At 43.5% G+C, this 17,838-nt stretch overlaps 1 protein-coding gene across 1 annotated transcript in view; it reads left to right on the top strand.

The window, feature by feature from the left end:
* Positions 1-1,570: 1,570 nt before the first annotated feature.
* LOC101320304 (2'-5'-oligoadenylate synthase 3) overlaps positions 1,571-17,838 on the top strand; it is a 36,551-nt gene continuing 20,283 nt past the window's right edge. The window contains 11 exon segments of the mRNA XM_073790881.1: positions 1,571-1,788; positions 2,594-2,882; positions 4,139-4,357; positions 4,561-4,745; positions 7,222-7,454; positions 8,280-8,361; positions 10,446-10,545; positions 11,215-11,444; positions 12,234-12,522; positions 13,752-13,936; positions 17,193-17,425. Coding sequence (XP_073646982.1) covers positions 1,609-1,788; positions 2,594-2,882; positions 4,139-4,357; positions 4,561-4,745; positions 7,222-7,454; positions 8,280-8,361; positions 10,446-10,545; positions 11,215-11,444; positions 12,234-12,522; positions 13,752-13,936; positions 17,193-17,425 — 2,225 coding nt within the window. The 5' untranslated portion in view covers positions 1,571-1,608.

Here is a 17,838-nt window from a genome sequence, read left to right as displayed (position 1 = left end):
GATTTGTTTACATATATTTTGTCAAAAGTATATATTTCATTAACAAGTACGATTGCCCAAAAAGCATTTGGGAGCAAACAGAATCTTTGATAAACATACATTCCAACTGTATGTATAGAGTGTCACATAGATGAATGCCCATCCCCTTCATGGTTCCACATGCCTTAGGCATTAAGTCAATATGTTATACAGAAGGAGTGGGGAGTGTCAATTAATTGATGAGCTGGTTAAGACAAGGGTGATTCAAAAAGATAGCTAATTGGCACTGACTGCTTCACCCAACAACAGCAGAATACACATTCTTTTCAAGCTCACATGGGATATTCACCGAGATAGACTACCATCTGGGCCATAGAACGCACCTTAACAGATTCAAAAGCATAGATAGCATACAAGGTATGCTCTTTACCACAATGGAATTAAACAAGAAATCAAGAAAAGAAAGATCTGGAAAATTCCAACGTCTTTGGAGATTAAATAACACACTTCTAACACACACATGGGTCTAAAAGTCTCAAGAGACATTGAAAAAATATTTTACACTCAAGGAAAAGAAAAAATAAAATAATTTAGAGACACAGTGAAAGCAGTGCTTAGAGGAGAATTTTTAGCACTGAATGCATATATTAGAAGAGAAGAAACATCTAATCTCAGAGATCGTGGAGCAACAGGTGAGACTATTCTGCAATGATTTCATAATTGGTGGAGACAACACATTATGATTTGGCAAACCCATAAAATGTACAACGTAGTGTGAACCCTAAAGTAAACTTTGAACTTTATTTAATAATAACATGTCAATATCAATTCATCTTGCAACAAATGTACCACACCAAATTTGATAACAGGGGAAACTATGGGTGGAAGGAGAGAGGACATAAGTGAACTCTGTACTTCAATTATTTTTTAAACCCAAAACTTCTTTAGGAAATAAAGTCTATTAATCAAAAGGGGGAAAAGTATAGGACAATGTCGTTTAACAAAAAATAGACACATGGTTAGAGTTTGTGTGTATGTGTGTGTGCGTTAGCCTAGAAAAAAATATCTGGAAAGATCTCCACCAAAATGTTTATAGATGTAGTCTTCAAAGTTTAGGATCCTGGATGGTCTTTATGCTCCCTGATTTTTCTGACATGTTTCTTTTTATAATATGCAGGTACTGCTGTAAAGATCATAGGAGACCATAAACCAATTTTGTAGGTAACAAAAAAAGACAAAGGAAACCCCCCCAAAAGTTTTTACTTATGACTTCTCTTGGGTGAGGTACTAAGCTGGGTTGAAAAGCAACATTTTCAGAACAGTCTGAAGAAAGGCCTGATGTTCTAGGGGGCTGGATAAAGGCAGAGTAAGTCTCAGAGAGCAGGGGAAAGAGCTGGGAGACACAGGGTCGAAGGGGTTTTTGATTTCTTAAAGGCAAAGAACAAGGTTATGGCTCCTCCCTTTCAAAGAAAGGAAACCAGTGACAGTCCAGACTCAGGGCACAGCTCTACCCTTTCGAGAAAATGAAACTAACAGCCTCCTAGACCCAGGCAGCGGAAGAGGTAGAAGCTAACAGGTTTTGGCAGCCAACTCTGCTGCCTCTGGCTCTCCTGTCCCTGCCTGAGCATCATGAAGAAGTTTAGAAAGACCCGAGCCAACCAACTGGACAAGTTCATCGAAGACCGCCACCTGCCAGACAAGGATTTCCGCACGCAGGTCAATGAAGCCATCCACATCATCTGCAGTTTCGTGAAGGAGAGGTGTTTCCGATGGGCCCCCGACCCTGTTCGGGTGTCCAAAGTTGTGAAGGTGAGTCCAGAACTGCCTGGCTGGGGAGAAGGGGGCTGAATGAGCAAGTGTTTCCACAGAGACAGAGAGCAAAAGGTTGAGGTCTCTGGGGCTGGTGGTTTCTGATTTATCCATGCCAAAACTATAACCACAGCTTGTGAAAGTAGCTTCTGGGGTGAGGGCCTCCACCTGTAAGTTTTTAACAAATGCCCAGGTCAAGTTTATAAACCACCTATGTCACGTCCACTACAGAGATAGACAAACTGAAGCCCAGCTGTATCAACAATCCGCTAATCATCAACTGGGGACACACCATTCCTGCAGATTCATGAGCTGGTTAAGAGTGTAAGTTTTGAAAGCAGATAGCACCTGCTGCTGTGAAATCTTGGGCGAGTCACTTAACCTCTCTGTGCCTCAGTTTCATCACCCATAATTCCCAGTACTTTGCAGGGCTTGCAGATCAAGTAAAATAAGCCATGGGCCAGTTTACAGTATTAATTATATAAGGTCGTAAAGAACAGGGGGTAAAGAACACAGACCCTGTAAAAAGGCAACCAGGGTGTGAATTGCATCTCTGCCACCTACTAGCTGCGTGATGGGGCCAATACATAATCTCTCTCAGCATCTGTTTCTCCATCTGGAAAATGAGAACAGATAATAATAGTAACTAAATCATAGAGTTCTTGTGAGCATTCTAGGAGTTGACTGGTAATGCCTTCAGAACAGTGGCTAGCACTCAGAATGTTAGTGATTGTTCTCAGCATTTTATTTAGGAAGCCTCTTCTCAGTGATAAATGTCAGTTCTCATTCTCACCACCTTTTTTAGGGTGGCTCCTCAGGCAAAGGCACGACCCTCAAGGGCCTATCAGATGCTGACCTTGTCGTCTTCGTCGCCAGTCTCACAAGTTTTCGGGAACAGCTTCAGCACCGAAGAGGATCCATCAAGGAAATTAGGAGACAGCTGGAAGCCTGTCAAAGAAAGGAAACATTTGAAGTGGAGTTTGAGGTCCAGAAACGGTGAAGGAAGAAGCCCCGTGCTCTCAGCTTCGTGCTCAGGTCCCCTCGGCTCCTCCAGCGGGTAAAGTTCGATGTCCTGCCCGCCTTTGATGCCCTGTGTTAGCAGTCACAAGGTGTTTCAGCCTTTGTCCTATGTCAGGGCTTCTTCCTCTTTTTTTTTTTTTTTTTTTCATGTTTCTGAGCAGAAATCTTCCTCAGTTCAAGAGTCTATTAAAACATAAACATGCCTTCAACATGAGGAGGAGATCTTAGCATCTCTCTCAGAGCAAGATAACTAGGGTCGTATTCAGCCACCACAGTGACATTAAACAACAAATTGGTACAATTTGGGGGTAAGACTTTTTTTTTTTTTTTTTTTTTTTTTTTTTTTTTTTTTTTGCAGTACGCGGGCCTCTTACTGTTGTGGCCTCTCCCGTTGCGCAGCACAGGCTCCGGACGCGCAGGCTCAGCGGCCATGGCTCACGGGCCCAGCCGCTCCGCGGCACGTGGGATCTTCCCGGATCGGGACACGAACCCTGTCCCCTGCATCGGCAGGCAGACTCTTAACCACTGCGCCACCAGGGAAGCTCAAGACATTTCTTATACAATACCTGCCAGGCTTACTAGTTCTACTTATGGCAAATTGTGTGAATCTTACCTTTCTACAAATGAGGCAGCAAAAGATGTACACTACTACATATAAAGTAGATCACCAGCGAGGTTTTACTGAATAGCATAGGGAACTATATTCAATATCTTATAATATATCTTATATATTTGTAACTGAATCACTTTGCTGGACACCTGAAACTAACACAATATTGTAAATCAACTATACTTCAATTTAAAAAAATAGATAAATCCCAAAACACTGAGGCAGCATATATCTGGTGTAAACACAATATGTTAATTTCATCTTTTATCCAAAGCATAAGGGAATATCATCAAATTTATCTGAGGGTTGGAATCTGTAGACAATCTGCAGGAACATTGGGACAGGAAGCAGTACATCTCTGAGGCTCATTTCCACTGAGTACCTTCCATGTGCAAGGCACTGTTCTATGGCCATAAATGAGACAGACAGGGAACTTCTCTCCTGGAGCCTGACAATAATAATTTAAATACCATAAATGAAAGGATAACTTGTTGCGACAAAAACTAAATATGGTGATTCAAAAGAGAATGATGGGGCTTAGAGGGAGTTTTTAGACAGGGCAACAAGGGAGGTGACTGCTGACCCGAGGCCCAAGGGATGAGAGGAAGCCAAACCTGGGAAGATCTGGGGGCTCCAGGAAGAGGAAACAGCAAGTGCAAAGGCCCTGAGACAGGAATGAGCTTGGCATATTTGAAGAAGTGAAATAACCGGGGGAGTAAGTAGCAAAGGGATCAAGGCAAGAGGTGAGACGGCAGAGGTGGCAGGAGACAGGTCACACCAAACCTCCTGGGCCACTGCGAGGACTTTGGATTTTATTCGGATGTCCTGGGAAGCAAGAAGTGGAAGGATCAGGTTTTAAAAGGCCTCTGTGGGTGCTGGGTAGAGAATGGGCTGTGGAGGATCCAGGAAGGAGGCTGCTGCCATCTCTGCTGTGTCCAGGTGAGAGATGATGCTGGCTTGGATGGGGTGACGGCAGTGGAGATGGGAGTGGCGAGGACTGGGGATGGTCCTCAGGCCTCCTGGCTCTGGGCCTACTGACCTTTCCACTGCACCCCATGGTCAGTGAGCTTGTCTCCTCAGAGGGATTGAAAGAAACTCAGAGAAAAGCTGACATCTTCACATTATGGATTAATTCCCAACAGGTCAGGTGATCAAAGGGTACAGACCTGACCCTCAAGTCTACGTCCAGCTTATCCAAGAGTGCGAGTCCCTGGGGAGAGAGGGCGAGTTCTCCCCCTGCTTCACGGAGCTGCAGCGAGCCTTCCTGAGGGACCGTCCAACCAAGCTGAAGAGCCTCATCCGCCTTGTGAAGCACTGGTACCAAATGGTATGGCATGTCCCATCCAGACAGAGAGCGGAGGAGGAGGAGGAGGGAGAGAAGGAAGAGAGTGAGGACAAGAGGAGGGAGGGGTGGAATAGAGGGAGGGAAGGAGGAGGGGGAGGTGTGGGGAGGAAGCAAGGATGAGGCATCGGGAGGGGGAAGAAGGAAGGGGAGGGGAGGGGAGAGGAGTGGGGAAGAGAAGAAAGAGGAGCGGGAGGAGGAGAGGAATCTGAAAGGATGGGGGAGGAAGGAGGGAGATGGACAGAGATGAAAAGAGGGAAAGAGCATGAAGGAGGGGAGAAGGCAGGGAACAAGGAAGGAGAGGATGAGAGGAAGAAGGTGGAAGAGTAGAGGTTGTGGGGAGGAGGGGAAAGGAAAGGGAGAAGAAGGGTAGGGCCCGGGACAGGTGCCAGTGGACTCAGGTGTCTCATTCTTCCTGGTCTTCCCGTATCAGGAAATAACAACTCCACCCTTCCAGTTACTCTGGACAAAACCATGGCTCTTTCTTACCTTTTTCACACACACACACACACACACACACACACGCACACACACACACACACACACACACATCCAGCCAGTCTGTAAATGGCTTGGTCCTGTATCTAAAATATACCCATTATCATCAACCATCACCACCTCAGTCACTCCCACCCTGGTCCAAGTCACTTGGGAGGCTCACAGGATCTGCCCTCGACCTCTCTGAACCCCCATCTCTGCCCCCTCAGCACTCCCCCAGGCCATGCTCTGCTCTTCGTTAGTCCTCCAAGAGGGAAACTCTACTCCAGCCTCAGGGCCTTTGCATGAGCTTATTTGTTTATTGCCTGTCTCCCCACTAAAAATGTACATAAAAGAAGGGATTTGTATATTTTCTTCACTGCTGTATCCCCAGAATCTAGAACAGTGCCTGGCACATAATAGGTTCTCAGTAAGTAATTACTCAACAAATTAATGAGTGCTAACGCCCCCACCCCCCAACACACACTCTTCTGTTCACTTCCTAGCTGTCCGAATTTGGGCAAATGAATTAACATCTTGCCCCTCCTGTTTTCTCACTTGCAAAGAGTAACATGGCACCGCAGTAGTAAATCACATACCCCAGTGATGCCCATGTAGATTGCTTTGGGTAGTATGCACATTGTAACAATATTAATTCCTTGAATCCATGAGCATGGTATATCTTTCCTTTTATTTTTGTCATCTTCAGTTTCTCTCATCAAAGTCTTATCAGGGTACAGGTCTTTCACTTTTATGGTTAAATTTATTCCTAGTTTTCTTCTTCTTTTTGATGCAATTGTAAATGAGATTGTTTTTAAATTTCTCTTTCTGATAGTTTGTTATTCATGTATAGAAATGCAACAGATTTCTGTATATTATTTTTGTATCCTGCAATATTCCTGTATTCAGTTTTTAGTTCTAAAAGTTTTTTGGTGGCATCTTTAGGGTTTTCTATGTATAGTATCATGTCATCTGCAAATAGCAATAGTGTAACTTCTTCTGTTTTAATTTGGATGCATTTTGTTTCTTTTTTTAATGTTTTTTTAAAAGTTTATTTATTTTATTTATTTATTTTTGGATCTGTTGGGTCTTTGTTGCTGTGCGTGGGCTTTCCTTAGTTGCAGCGAGTGGGGGCTACTCTTCGTTCCAGCGCGCGGGCTTCTTATTGCAGTGGCTTCTCTTGTTGCGGAGCACGGGCTCTCGGCCCGTGGGCTTCAGTAGTTGCAGCACACAGGCTCAGTAGTTGTGGCACACGGGGTGGGCTTGGTCGCTTCGTGGCATGTGGGATCTTCCCGGAGCAGGGCTCGAACCCGTGTCCCCTGCATTGGCAGGCGGATTCTTAACCACTGCGCCACCAGGGAAGTCCCTGCATTTTGTTTCTTTTTCATGCCTGATTGCCATGGACGGACTTCCAATACTATGTTGAATATATGTGGGGAGAGTGGGCATATATGTCTTGTTCCTGATCTTAAAGGAAATGCTTTTAGCCTTCACCATTGAGTATGGTTTAGCTGTGGGTTGGTCATATAGGGCCTATATTGAGTTATGTTCTCTCCATACCCACCTTGTTAAGATTTTGTATCACAGAGGCTGTTGAATTTTCTCAAATGTTTTTTCTGTATCTGTGGAAATGGTCATATGCTTTTTATCCTTCGTTATGTTAATGCAAATGTATCACGTTGATTGATTTGTGGATACAGAAGCATCCTTGAATCCGTGGAATATATCCAACTTGATCATGGTGTATGATCTTTTAATATATTGTTGAATTTGCCTTGCTAATATTTTGTGGAGGATTTTTGCATCTATGATCATCAGGCCTATAATTTTTTGTAATATCTTTGTCTGGTTTTGGTGTAGAATGAGTTTGGAACCATCTCTTACTCCTCAATTTTCTGGAATAGGTTGAGAAGAATAGGCATTAACTCTTCTTCACATAAAAGCTGAACAAACTCATTTTCCTAATTTTTTTTCCTCTTCTCAGTGTAAGATGAGACGTGGGAAAAAACTGCCCCCACAATATGCCCTGGAGCTTCTGACAGTCTATGCTTGGGAGCAAGGAAGCATGGAAACAGGATTCAGCACAGCTCAGGGATTTCAGACTGTTTTGGAATTAGTCCTGAAGCACCAGCACCTCTGCATCTACTGGGAAAAGTATTATGACTTTGAAAACCCTATTACTGGACAATACCTGAGAAGGCAACTTGCAAAACCCAGGTACTCTATCCCCACATGGCTTAGCTCCCCACATAAATGAACCCATGAATACAGCTGTGGCACCTTGGAAATGTAGGAAGTGAGAGGGATCCATATTTATTGATCATCATCTATTGTCAATCACTGGGCTGGGCACTTTACTCCTACCATCTGATTTAAATAATAAATTTAAATAATAACCTCCAATCCAGTGAGGCAGGCAATATGCTAACCATTCTACAGATGACTGAGGTTTGGAGAAATAAGAGCTTGTCCAAACCTTAACAGAAAATGAGTGAAATACCTGAAATTTGACTAAAATAACAATAGCTACAGCAACAATAATGACTGCTCCCAGGAAGTAAGAGCTTGCTGTAAGACCAACACACTCGAACAGAATAGTAAAATTTTGGTTATTAAAACTGACATGTATGGACCCCTTATTATGTTCCAGTTACTGTTCTGAGCACTTCACATGCTTGTCTAGATCCTCATACAGCATGCTTTGAGGTAGGGTTATTCAAATCTCCCCATTTCACTGATGAGGATACTGAGGATTAGAGATTCAGGTGACCTGCCCAAGGTCACACCACTAATAAAGAGCAGAGGTAAGATTCAAACCCAGGTCTATCAAGGCCCAAATGCAAGCCTCCTTCTCCTTGTGTCCAATGCCCACCGTAGGGGAGGGCACTCAGGACACACCCCAGGGAGCAGTGCCCTCCTGGGCCCCTCCTGCTGCCCCGAGTCCCAGTCTGCCCAAGTTGGTATTTTGCTCTGCCAGGAGCTCTAGACCCCCGCAACACAGCCCACATACTCACCTGCCCCTCTCTAACTGTTGCTTTTCAGACCTGTGATTCTGGACCCAGCTGACCCTACTGGAAATGTGGCTGGTAAAGACCCATATGGCTGGCAGCTGCTGGCACAAGAGGTTAGAGTCTGGCTGGGATACTCATGCTGTAAGAATTGGGATGGGTCTCCAGTCAGCACCTGGAAGGTGCCGGTGTGACCTCCTGATTCCCTCATGTGACCTGATATTAATGGCAGGTTGAAATAACAACTTCTAGAAATACTGCATTAAATCAAATTGAATTTCATCTCTGTCTTTGTACTCTTTTACTGTGGTTACTAGAAAATGTAAAATTACACATGTGTTCTGCCCCAGAATGAATCACTGGATTAGACAATAGGCTTACCAACTCACATTGTCATTTACAAAAGTCCAGTCAATAAAAACTCCCTTAAGGAAGCACAAAAGATCAAGCATGTTCTTACCACCTGAGTCACTGGTCACGTGTGTAGCTGGGAAACAGTCTTTGGCTTCTCCATATTACTGTTCCTCCTTTGAGTCCTCCAGCATCCCTGTGAGATGGGTCTTATTCTTGTTCTCATAATAATACACTGAGATTTGGGCACTTGCTTGAGTCACCAAATATTCCAGCAGCATTTGTTGAAGGGACCATCCTTTCCCCACTGTTCTGTAAAAGCCACCTCTAACATATGTCCAGAGCCCGTCTGTGTGTGAGTCTGTGCAGTTCCATTGGTCAACTTTGGCATCCTTGAGTTAATAGTACCTTGACTAATTACTCTAGCCTGGTATTAATTCTTAATATCTTGTAGAAAACTCTGTTTTTATCCAAACCAATGTCTTCTCTTGGCTCTATTTCTATGTTAATATTATATTCTGTTTGTGAAATTTCACCCAAAATACGGGGAGGCATTTGATTAGAATTCCATAAATTAGTTCAGGAAAGATGACATCTATTGAGAATCCCAATCCACAAACTTGGAGCTTCTTTCCATTAATTTTCCTCTTCTTGAATTACTCTGTAACTATGTTTTATAGTTTTTCCCTGCATTGGTCTTAAGTGTGTTTTGTCATATTATTCCTAGATACTTGTTTTTATGTTATTGTACTTAGTACGTTTTCTTTAATTTCATTTTGTGATGGTTGGTTTCATGAAGACCTAAATGTTTTCAGTGGGTATGTATGATTAAAGCACGGTGAGCAAGTGAGCTTTATACTTTTCTGAATTTTGTGATTTTTGTTTTGCTGTAAATTTATACTGCTTGAATGACCACAAGAAACAGTAAAGCATTTTGTTTCAAAACCTTTTGTGATAAGTATTTGTCAGCTGAGCTCTGATAGTTTGGGCAAAGCTGGCAGACCCAGGTGACAGAAGGCTCAAGGGTGCTGCAGTTTGGAGCTGCTGGCTCATGAGGTTCAGAAGCAGAGGAGCAAGTGTGTTAGGGGTGACGGAAATGCTCTCATGAAACTTGAAGCACCCGAGTCATAAATTCCTGACTGCCCAGAGCTGAGTCCCCATTCTGGGCAACTTCCTGCTGAAGAAATGAAACTGGGAAGAACTAAGGTTGAAGCAACAGATATGAGGGTGGAGTTCTCTGAGCCGCCCTGGGCACTCAGCATCGTGGTCAGGTCCCCTAGCCCCACCAGGGGGTGCAGTTATCTTTTTCATTATTATTAACTTTTATTGGAGTGTAGTTGCTTTATAGTGTTGTGTGGGGTGCAGTTTGATGTACTACCTGCCTTCCACCCTCCCAGCCACATGGAGTTTCAGCCTTTGTCCTGTATCAGAGCTCCTTTCTCTCTCTGTTCATATTTCCGAGCAGTTTGAGAGCCCGCACAGTTTGAGAGCCTTACGAAAATAAGATGTCCCTAAAAAATGGGGAGGAGATCACATTGGGTGGGCCAAAAAGTACCTTCGGTTTTCAAGTAAAAATAAAAGACCCCTTTTTCATTTTTACCAAGAACTTTATTGAACAACGTAATCACCCTTTGTTCCACTACCTTCTTCCATTTTTCAGGCAACTTCATAATTCCATCTTTCCAAAACTTTTTATCTTTTTGAGCAAAGAACTGTTCCAGGTGCAAACCCACACCCCCTGCACTGGAAAGCAAAGTCTTAACCACTGGACCGAGAGGGAAGTCCCTGTCCTTTATTTTTGCTCGGCATTGATACCTTTCAAATCCCCTTTTGTGTCTCTTCTTTTCAGATTATCCTCAGAAGCAGTTCTGTGAGTGAGAAAAGTTTGCCCTCTCTACAGATTGGGACATTGAGGCATGCCCAGTTACACTCGTGTTCAAAGCTGCACAGCTAGGGACAGCTCGCAATTTTTCTATCGACTTAAAAATGCCTTAAGAAATAGTCTATTAATCAAAAAGTAAAACCATTATAGTCATGCCATTAAAAAAGAGAGAGAGAAGGAAATTATGTTTGTGTGTATGTGTGTGTTAACCTAGAAAAACATCTGAAAAGATCTGCACCAAAGTAGTTGTAGTCTTTCAGGTTTAGGATCAGGGATGGACTTTATGCTTTTGGATTTTTCTGACCATTGCTGTTTGCAATATACATGTACTGCTGCAAAAATCACAGGAGACAATAAAACAATTTTGTCAGCAACGAAAAAAGAGGAAAAGGAAACCAAAAGTGTGTTTTTACTCATGATTACTCTTGGTGAAGTACTAACCTGGCTTAAAAAGTACCTTTTCAGAGTACAGTCTGAAGAAAGACCAGATGTTCTAGGTTGCCTGTTAAAGGCAGGGAGTAATTCTGGAATACTGGAGGAAAGAGCTGGGAGACTGAACAGGGTTCAGAATCAAAGGAATGTTTGATTTGCTGAGAGACAAAGACTCAGGGCAAAGCTCCTCCCTTACAAGGAAACGAAACCAACAGCAGCCCAGACTCAGGGCACACCTCCTCCCTTCCAATGAAGTGAAACTAACAGCCTCCTGGACCCAGGCAGCAGAAGAGATAGAAGCTAGAAGGTTTTCCCCTCCAGCTCTGCCCTCTCTGGCTCTCCTGTCCCAGCATCATGATGGAGCTCAGTGATACCCCGGCCAAGTATCTAGACAAGTTCATCGAAGACCACCTCCTGCCAGACGAGAATTTCTACACACAGGTCAATGAAGCCATCCACATCATCTGCAGTTTCCTGAAGGAGAGGTGTTTCCAAGGGGCCTCCCACCCTGTTCGGGTGTCCAAAGTTGTGAAGGTGAGTCCAGAACTGCCTGGCTGGGGAGAAGGGGGCTGAATGAGCAAGTGTTTCCACAGAGACAGAGAGCAAAAGGTTGAGGTCTCTGGGGCTGGTGGTTTCTGATTTATCCATGCCAAAACTATAACCACAGCTTGTGAAAGTAGCTTCTGGGGTGAGGGCCTCCACCTGTAAGTTTTTAACAAATGCCCAGGTCAAGTTTATAAACCACCTATGTCACGCCCACCACAGAGATAGGCAAACTGAAGCCCAGCTGTATCAACAATCCGCTAATCATTGACCAGGCTGGGAACTCACCATTCCTGCAGATTCATGAGCTGGTTAAGAGTATAAGTTTTGAAAGCAGATAGCACCTGCTGCTGTGAAATCTTGGGCGAGTCACTTAACCTCTCTGTGCCTCAGTTTCATCATCCATAATTCCCAGTACTTTGCTGGGCTTGCAGATCAAGTAAAATAAGCCATGGGCCAGTTTACAGTATTAATTATATAAGGTCGTAAAGAACAGGGGGTAAAGAACACAGACTGAATTGCATCTCTGCCACCTACTAGCTGTGTGATTGGGCTGATACATAATCTCTCTCAGCATCTGTTTCTCCATCTGGAAAATGGGAACAGATAATAATAGTAGCTAAATCACAGAGTTCTTGTGAGCATTCTAGGAGTTAAGACTGGTAATGCCTTCACAACAGTGGCTAGTACTCAAAATGTTAGTGATTGTTCTCAGCATTTTATTTAGGGAGGCTCTTCTCAATGATAAATATCAGTTCTCATTCTCATCACCTTTTTCAGGGTGGCTCCTCAGGCAAAGGCACGACCCTCAGGGGCCGATCAGATGCTGACCTCGTCGTCTTCCTCACCAATCTTGAAAGTTTTCAGGAACAACTTCAGCGCCGAGGAGAATTCATCAAGGAAATTAGGAGACAGCTGGAAGCCTGTCAAAAGGAGGAAACATTTGAAGTGAAGTTTGAGGTCCAGAAACAGCAATGGGAGAATCCCCGTGCTCTCAGCTTCGAGCTTAGATCCCGTGAGCTCCAGGAGTGGGTGGAGTTTGATGTCCTGCCCGCTTTTGATGCCCTGGGTGAGCACTCTCAGCCACAAGGTGTTTCAGCCTTTGTCCTATGTCAGGGCTTCTTCTGCTCTCTTTTCATGTTTCTGAGCAGAAATCTCTCTCACTTTGAGAGTCTTATTAAACAGGGCATCCCTTCAAGTGGGGAGGAGATCCTAGCATCTCTTCTGGGGCAAGAATGTTTAGGGTCATACTGAGCCACTGCAGTGACATTAACAACAAATTGGTACAATTTGGGAGCAGTATATTTTTATAGAACACCTGCCAAGCTTACTAGTTTTACTCTTGGCAAAGTGTGTGAATCTTCTTTTTCTAAAAATGAGGCAGCGTATGTCTGGTGTAAACACAGTGTGTTAATTTCATCTTTTATCCAAAGCATAAGGAAATATCAAATTTATCTGAGGGTTGGAATCTGTAGACAATCTGCAGGAACATTGGGACAGGAAGCAGTACATCTCTGAGGCTCATTTCCACTGAGTACCTTCCATGTGCAAGGCACTGTTCTATGGCCATAAATGAGACAGACAGGGAACTTCTCTCCTACAGCCTGACAATAATAATTTAAATACCATAAATGAAAGGATAACTTGTTGTGACAAAAACTAAATATGGTGATTCAAAAGAGAATGATGGGGCTTAGAGGGAGTTTTTAGACAGGGCAACAAGGGAGGTGACTGCTGACCCGAGGCCCAAGGGATGAGAGGAAGCCAAACCTGGGAAGATCTGGGGGCTCCAGGAAGAGGAAACAGCAAGTGCAAAGGCCCTGAGACAGGAATGAGCTTGGCATATTTGAAGAAGTGAAATAACCGGGGGAGTAAGTAGCAAAGGGATCAAGGCAAGAGGTGAGACGGCAGAGGTGGCAGGAGACAGGTCACACCAAACCTCCTGGGCCACTGCGAGGACTTTGGATTTTATTCGGATGTCCTGGGAAGCAAGAAGTGGAAGGATCAGGTTTTAAAAGGCCTCTGTGGGTGCTGGGTAGAGAATGGGCTGTGGAGGATCCAGGAAGGAGGCTGCTGCCATCTCTGCTGTGTCCAGGTGAGAGATGATGCTGGCTTGGATGGGGTGACGGCAGTGGAGATGGGAGTGGCGAGGACTGGGGATGGCCCTCAGGCCTCCTGGCTCTGGGCCTACTGACCTTTCCACTGCACCCCATGGTCAGTGAGCTTGTCTCCTCAGAGGAATTGAAAGAAACTCAGAGAAAAGCTGACATCTTCACATTATGGATTAATTCCCAACAGGTCAGGTGACCAAAGGCTACAGGCCTGACCCTCAAGTCTACGTCCGGCTTATCCAAGAGTGCAAGTCCCTGGGGAAAGAGGGCGAGTTCTCCCCCTGCTTCACGGAGCTGCAGCGAGCCTTCCTGAGGGACCGTCCAACCAAGCTGAAGAGCCTCATCCGCCTTGTGAAGCACTGGTACCAAATGGTATGGCATGTCCCATCCAGACAGAGAGCGGAGGAGGAGGAGGAGGAGGGAGAGAAGGAAGAGAGTGAGGACAAGAGGAGGAGGGAGGGGTGGAATAGAGGGAGGGAAGGAGGAGGGGGAGGTGTGGGGAGGAAGCAAGGATGAGGCATTGGGAGGGGGAAGAAGGAAGGGGAGTGGAGGGGAGAGGAGTTGGGAGGGAAGGGAAATCACAACTCCATCCTTCCTGTTACTCTGGACAAAACCAAGGGTCATCCTTGACTTCTCCACACACACCCCCATCCAACCTGTCAGCAAATGATGTTGGTCCTGTATTAAAATATATTTATAATTCATCTATCGTCATCTCCTGTGTCACTCTCACCCTGGTCCAGGTCATCTTGAGAAGCTCATAGGATCTGCCCTCGACCTCTCTGAGCCCCAGTCTCTGCCCCCTCACCACCACCCCCAGGCTATGCTTTCCTCTTCATTAATCCTCCAGGAGGGAAACTCTACTCCAGCCTCAGGGCCTTTGCATGTGCTTATTTGTTTGTTTATTGTCTATCTCCCCACTAAAAATGTACAGCAACAGAAGGATTTATGTTTGAATCCCTGCTGTATCCCAGGGACCTAGAACAGTGCCTGGTGCGTAATAGGAGCTCAAAAAATAATTGTTAGATGAATTAATGAGTGCTACGTCCCCACGCCATCACCACACACACACACACACACACACACACACTTCTGTTCACTTCCTAGGTGTCTGGCTTTGGACAAGTGAATTAACATCTCTGTGGTTCCTGTTTTCTCATTTGCAAAGAGTAACATGGCACAGCAATAGTAAATCACATACCGTGATATCTGGCATATAGTCGGTCCTAATAAATGTCCTTTCTCTGAGCTGCCACAGGAAAACACATCATAAAAGCTAACATGGATTGTGCACTAAGCTTATGCCAGATTCATCATATTTAAAATTTTGTGGATGTGATATTCATTTCTGTTTACTTTCAGATGTCCCATATCTTATTTAAGCATCGTGGTGATTCTGTGACCTGGTTAAGGGTATTATTATTAAACCCCTTTTACAGAAAGAGAAACTAAGTGTCAGAAGACACTTTCAGCTAATAAACAGCAGAACAAAAACAAAAACAGCATTTGGGTCTTCAGACTGAAGAGTTTACTTAACATGTAATAAGCATTCTATATATATTTAGATGAATAAATTGAGTTAAAGAAAGTAATTAAGGATAAACTTCCTACTTTAAAAACATTTGCTGGACATCTCAATTTGCTTTGCAAGAATTTTGATCATGGCACTTGAGCGTTTTAGAACTTACAAAAGTGGTTCTTGACAAGTGCAGCACTGCCCCCCAAGACATACTGAAGCTTCATAAAGGCATTTTTGTGATGTGGGATAAAGATGCTGCTGATAATAAGTGGAAAGAAGCCAGGAATACTAGTTGTTTTACAATGAGCAAGACAGTCCTACTCAACAAAGAATTGTCTCTTTATTTCCTTTTTTCTCCTTTAATTCCTCCCTCCCTCCCTCGCTTCCTTCCTTCCTTCCTTCCTTCCCCTCTTTCTTTTTCTCTCTTCTCTCTTCTAGAATAATAGAGGAATCGTACAATACTTTAACTCCTCTAGCCCCATCATCACCACCTTTAACTTACATCCAACTTTTGTTGTATATTTTAAGTCTCTCAATATTGTCAAGTGCCCCAAAGCATTAGTATTGTTTTACAGAGCCAATGATCATTGAATCTACCCGCGTGTTTACTGCTTTCTTCACTATCGATTCTATCCTACCTCTCTCACCTTCCATCTGGGATTGTTCTTCTTCTTCCTGAAATATGCCCTTTAAGATTTCTTTTGGTGATCTTCTGATAGTAAATATGTCAGTTTTTGTTTGTCTGCAAATGTCTTGATTTTCCCTTCATTGCTGTCAGGTATTTTTGCTGGATTGGTATGCATTTCAGTACATTGGATATATCATTCCATCTTCCAGTGTTGCTAGTGAGAAATCAGTTGTCAGTGTCACTGTGGTGCCTTGTAGGTAATCTATCTTATTTCTCAGGCTGCATTTATATGTTTCACTTTTACTTTGATTTTGTTTGGTTTCAAGCTGATGTGTCTTAATGATGATCCCTTTTTATTGGTTCTGCTTGGGGTTCATGGGGTCCTTCACTGGGATTCCTGAATCTGTGGATATCCTTCATCAGTTTTGGAAACTCTCAGCCATTCTCCTAAAATATTATCATTCTCCCTTTCTCTTCTTCCCTCTTAGAACTCCCATAAAATGTATGTTAGACCTCCTCGTTCTCTCTTCCAAATCTCTATCCCCTGTTCTACATTTTCCATCTTTTTCTCTCTCCATGCTTTATTCTGAATAGTTTCTTCTAATTTACCTTCCAATCACTAATTTTTCCTTTAACTGTGTCTATGCTACTGAGCTATTAGTTACATTTTTGTCCTTTTTGTTCTAGGATTTCTATTTCATTCTTTTTTAAGTCTGCCATGTTACTTTTTCTGGCTTCTAGGTACCTACTATTTCAAATGCTTATATATTTGAACATAATGTTCCTAGTTATTTTAAAGCCTGTGTTTAAATCTTCAATATTTAAAGTTTTGTAGATTTATTACTATTTTCTTTTTTGTTTTTGTTAGTCATCACTCTGAGTGTCTTGTTTCTTTGTGTGCCTGGATACTTATGTGATGGTCATTGTACATGAAAGTTATCTGTGAAAGAGTTGGAGACTTTGGATTAAATATCTTCCTCCAGAAAAAAAAAAAAGTTTGCTTCTTTAAGCTCTTAGGAACACTACAAGTCCTTCCTCTCAGTTAATTTTCATAGTATCCTTCTGAGGAAGGTGCAATTATTACCATTCACTTGGCAAATGAGAAAAAATAAGGCTCCAAGAGTCTACGTTGTCTGCTCAGAATCAGATAATGGTGGAGCCAGGATTCAAACCCACATCAGTCAGAATCCAGAGCGCAAGCCTTTAACCAGTTTACTGGTTTACTGATAAACTTTTTCGTAAAGGGCAAGTTAGCAAATACTTTAGACTTTATAAGTCACACGGTCTCTGTCACAAATACTCAACAATGCCTTTGTAGCATGAATGCCACCATAAACTACACATAAATGAATAGGTGCGGATTTGCTCTCAGAAAACTTTATACACAAAAACAAGTGGCAGGCTGAATTTGGTCCATGAGAAATGTGCTTTACACGAAAGCTAGAGAAACCCACTTTTCTGATTGTTTTTCCTCTACTCAGTGTAAGGAGAAGCTTGGGAAGCCGCTGCCCCCACAGTATGCCCTGGAGCTTCTGACAGTCTATGCTTGGGAGCAAGGAAGCACGGAAACAAGATTCAACACAGCTCAGGGATTTCAGACCGTCTTAGAATTAGTCCTGAAGCATCAGAAGCTTTGCATCTACTGGAAAAAGTATTATGACTTTGAAAACCCTATTATTGGACAATACCTGAGAAAGCAACTTGAAAAATCCAGGTACTCTATCCCCACATGGCTTAGCTCCCCACATAAATGAACCCCTGATTACAGCTGTGGCAGATTGGAAATGTAGGAAGTGGGAGAGTTCCACATTTATTGATCATCTTCTGGTACTAATCATTCTGCTGGGCACTTTACTACTACCATCTAATTTTTTTAAGCATTAAAAATATATATTTATATATTTATTTTTGGCTGCTTTGGGTCTTCGTTGCTGCGTGCAGGCTTTCTCTAGCTGCATCGGGCAAGGGCTACGCTTCATTGAAGTGCACAGGCTTCTCTTGTTGCAGAGAACAGGCTCTAGAGCGCAGGCTCAGTAGTTGTGGCACACGGGCTTAGTTGCTCCGCAGCATGTGGGATCTTCCCGGACCAGGGATTGAACCCATGTCCCCTGAATTGGCAGGTGGATT

Source organism: Tursiops truncatus, chromosome 13 (genome assembly GCF_011762595.2).
Source record: "Tursiops truncatus isolate mTurTru1 chromosome 13, mTurTru1.mat.Y, whole genome shotgun sequence".
Classification (NCBI taxonomy): Eukaryota; Metazoa; Chordata; class Mammalia; order Artiodactyla; family Delphinidae; genus Tursiops; species Tursiops truncatus.
Note: the sequence above shows the minus strand (reverse complement) of the source record. Positions and strands in the feature narration are given on the sequence as shown.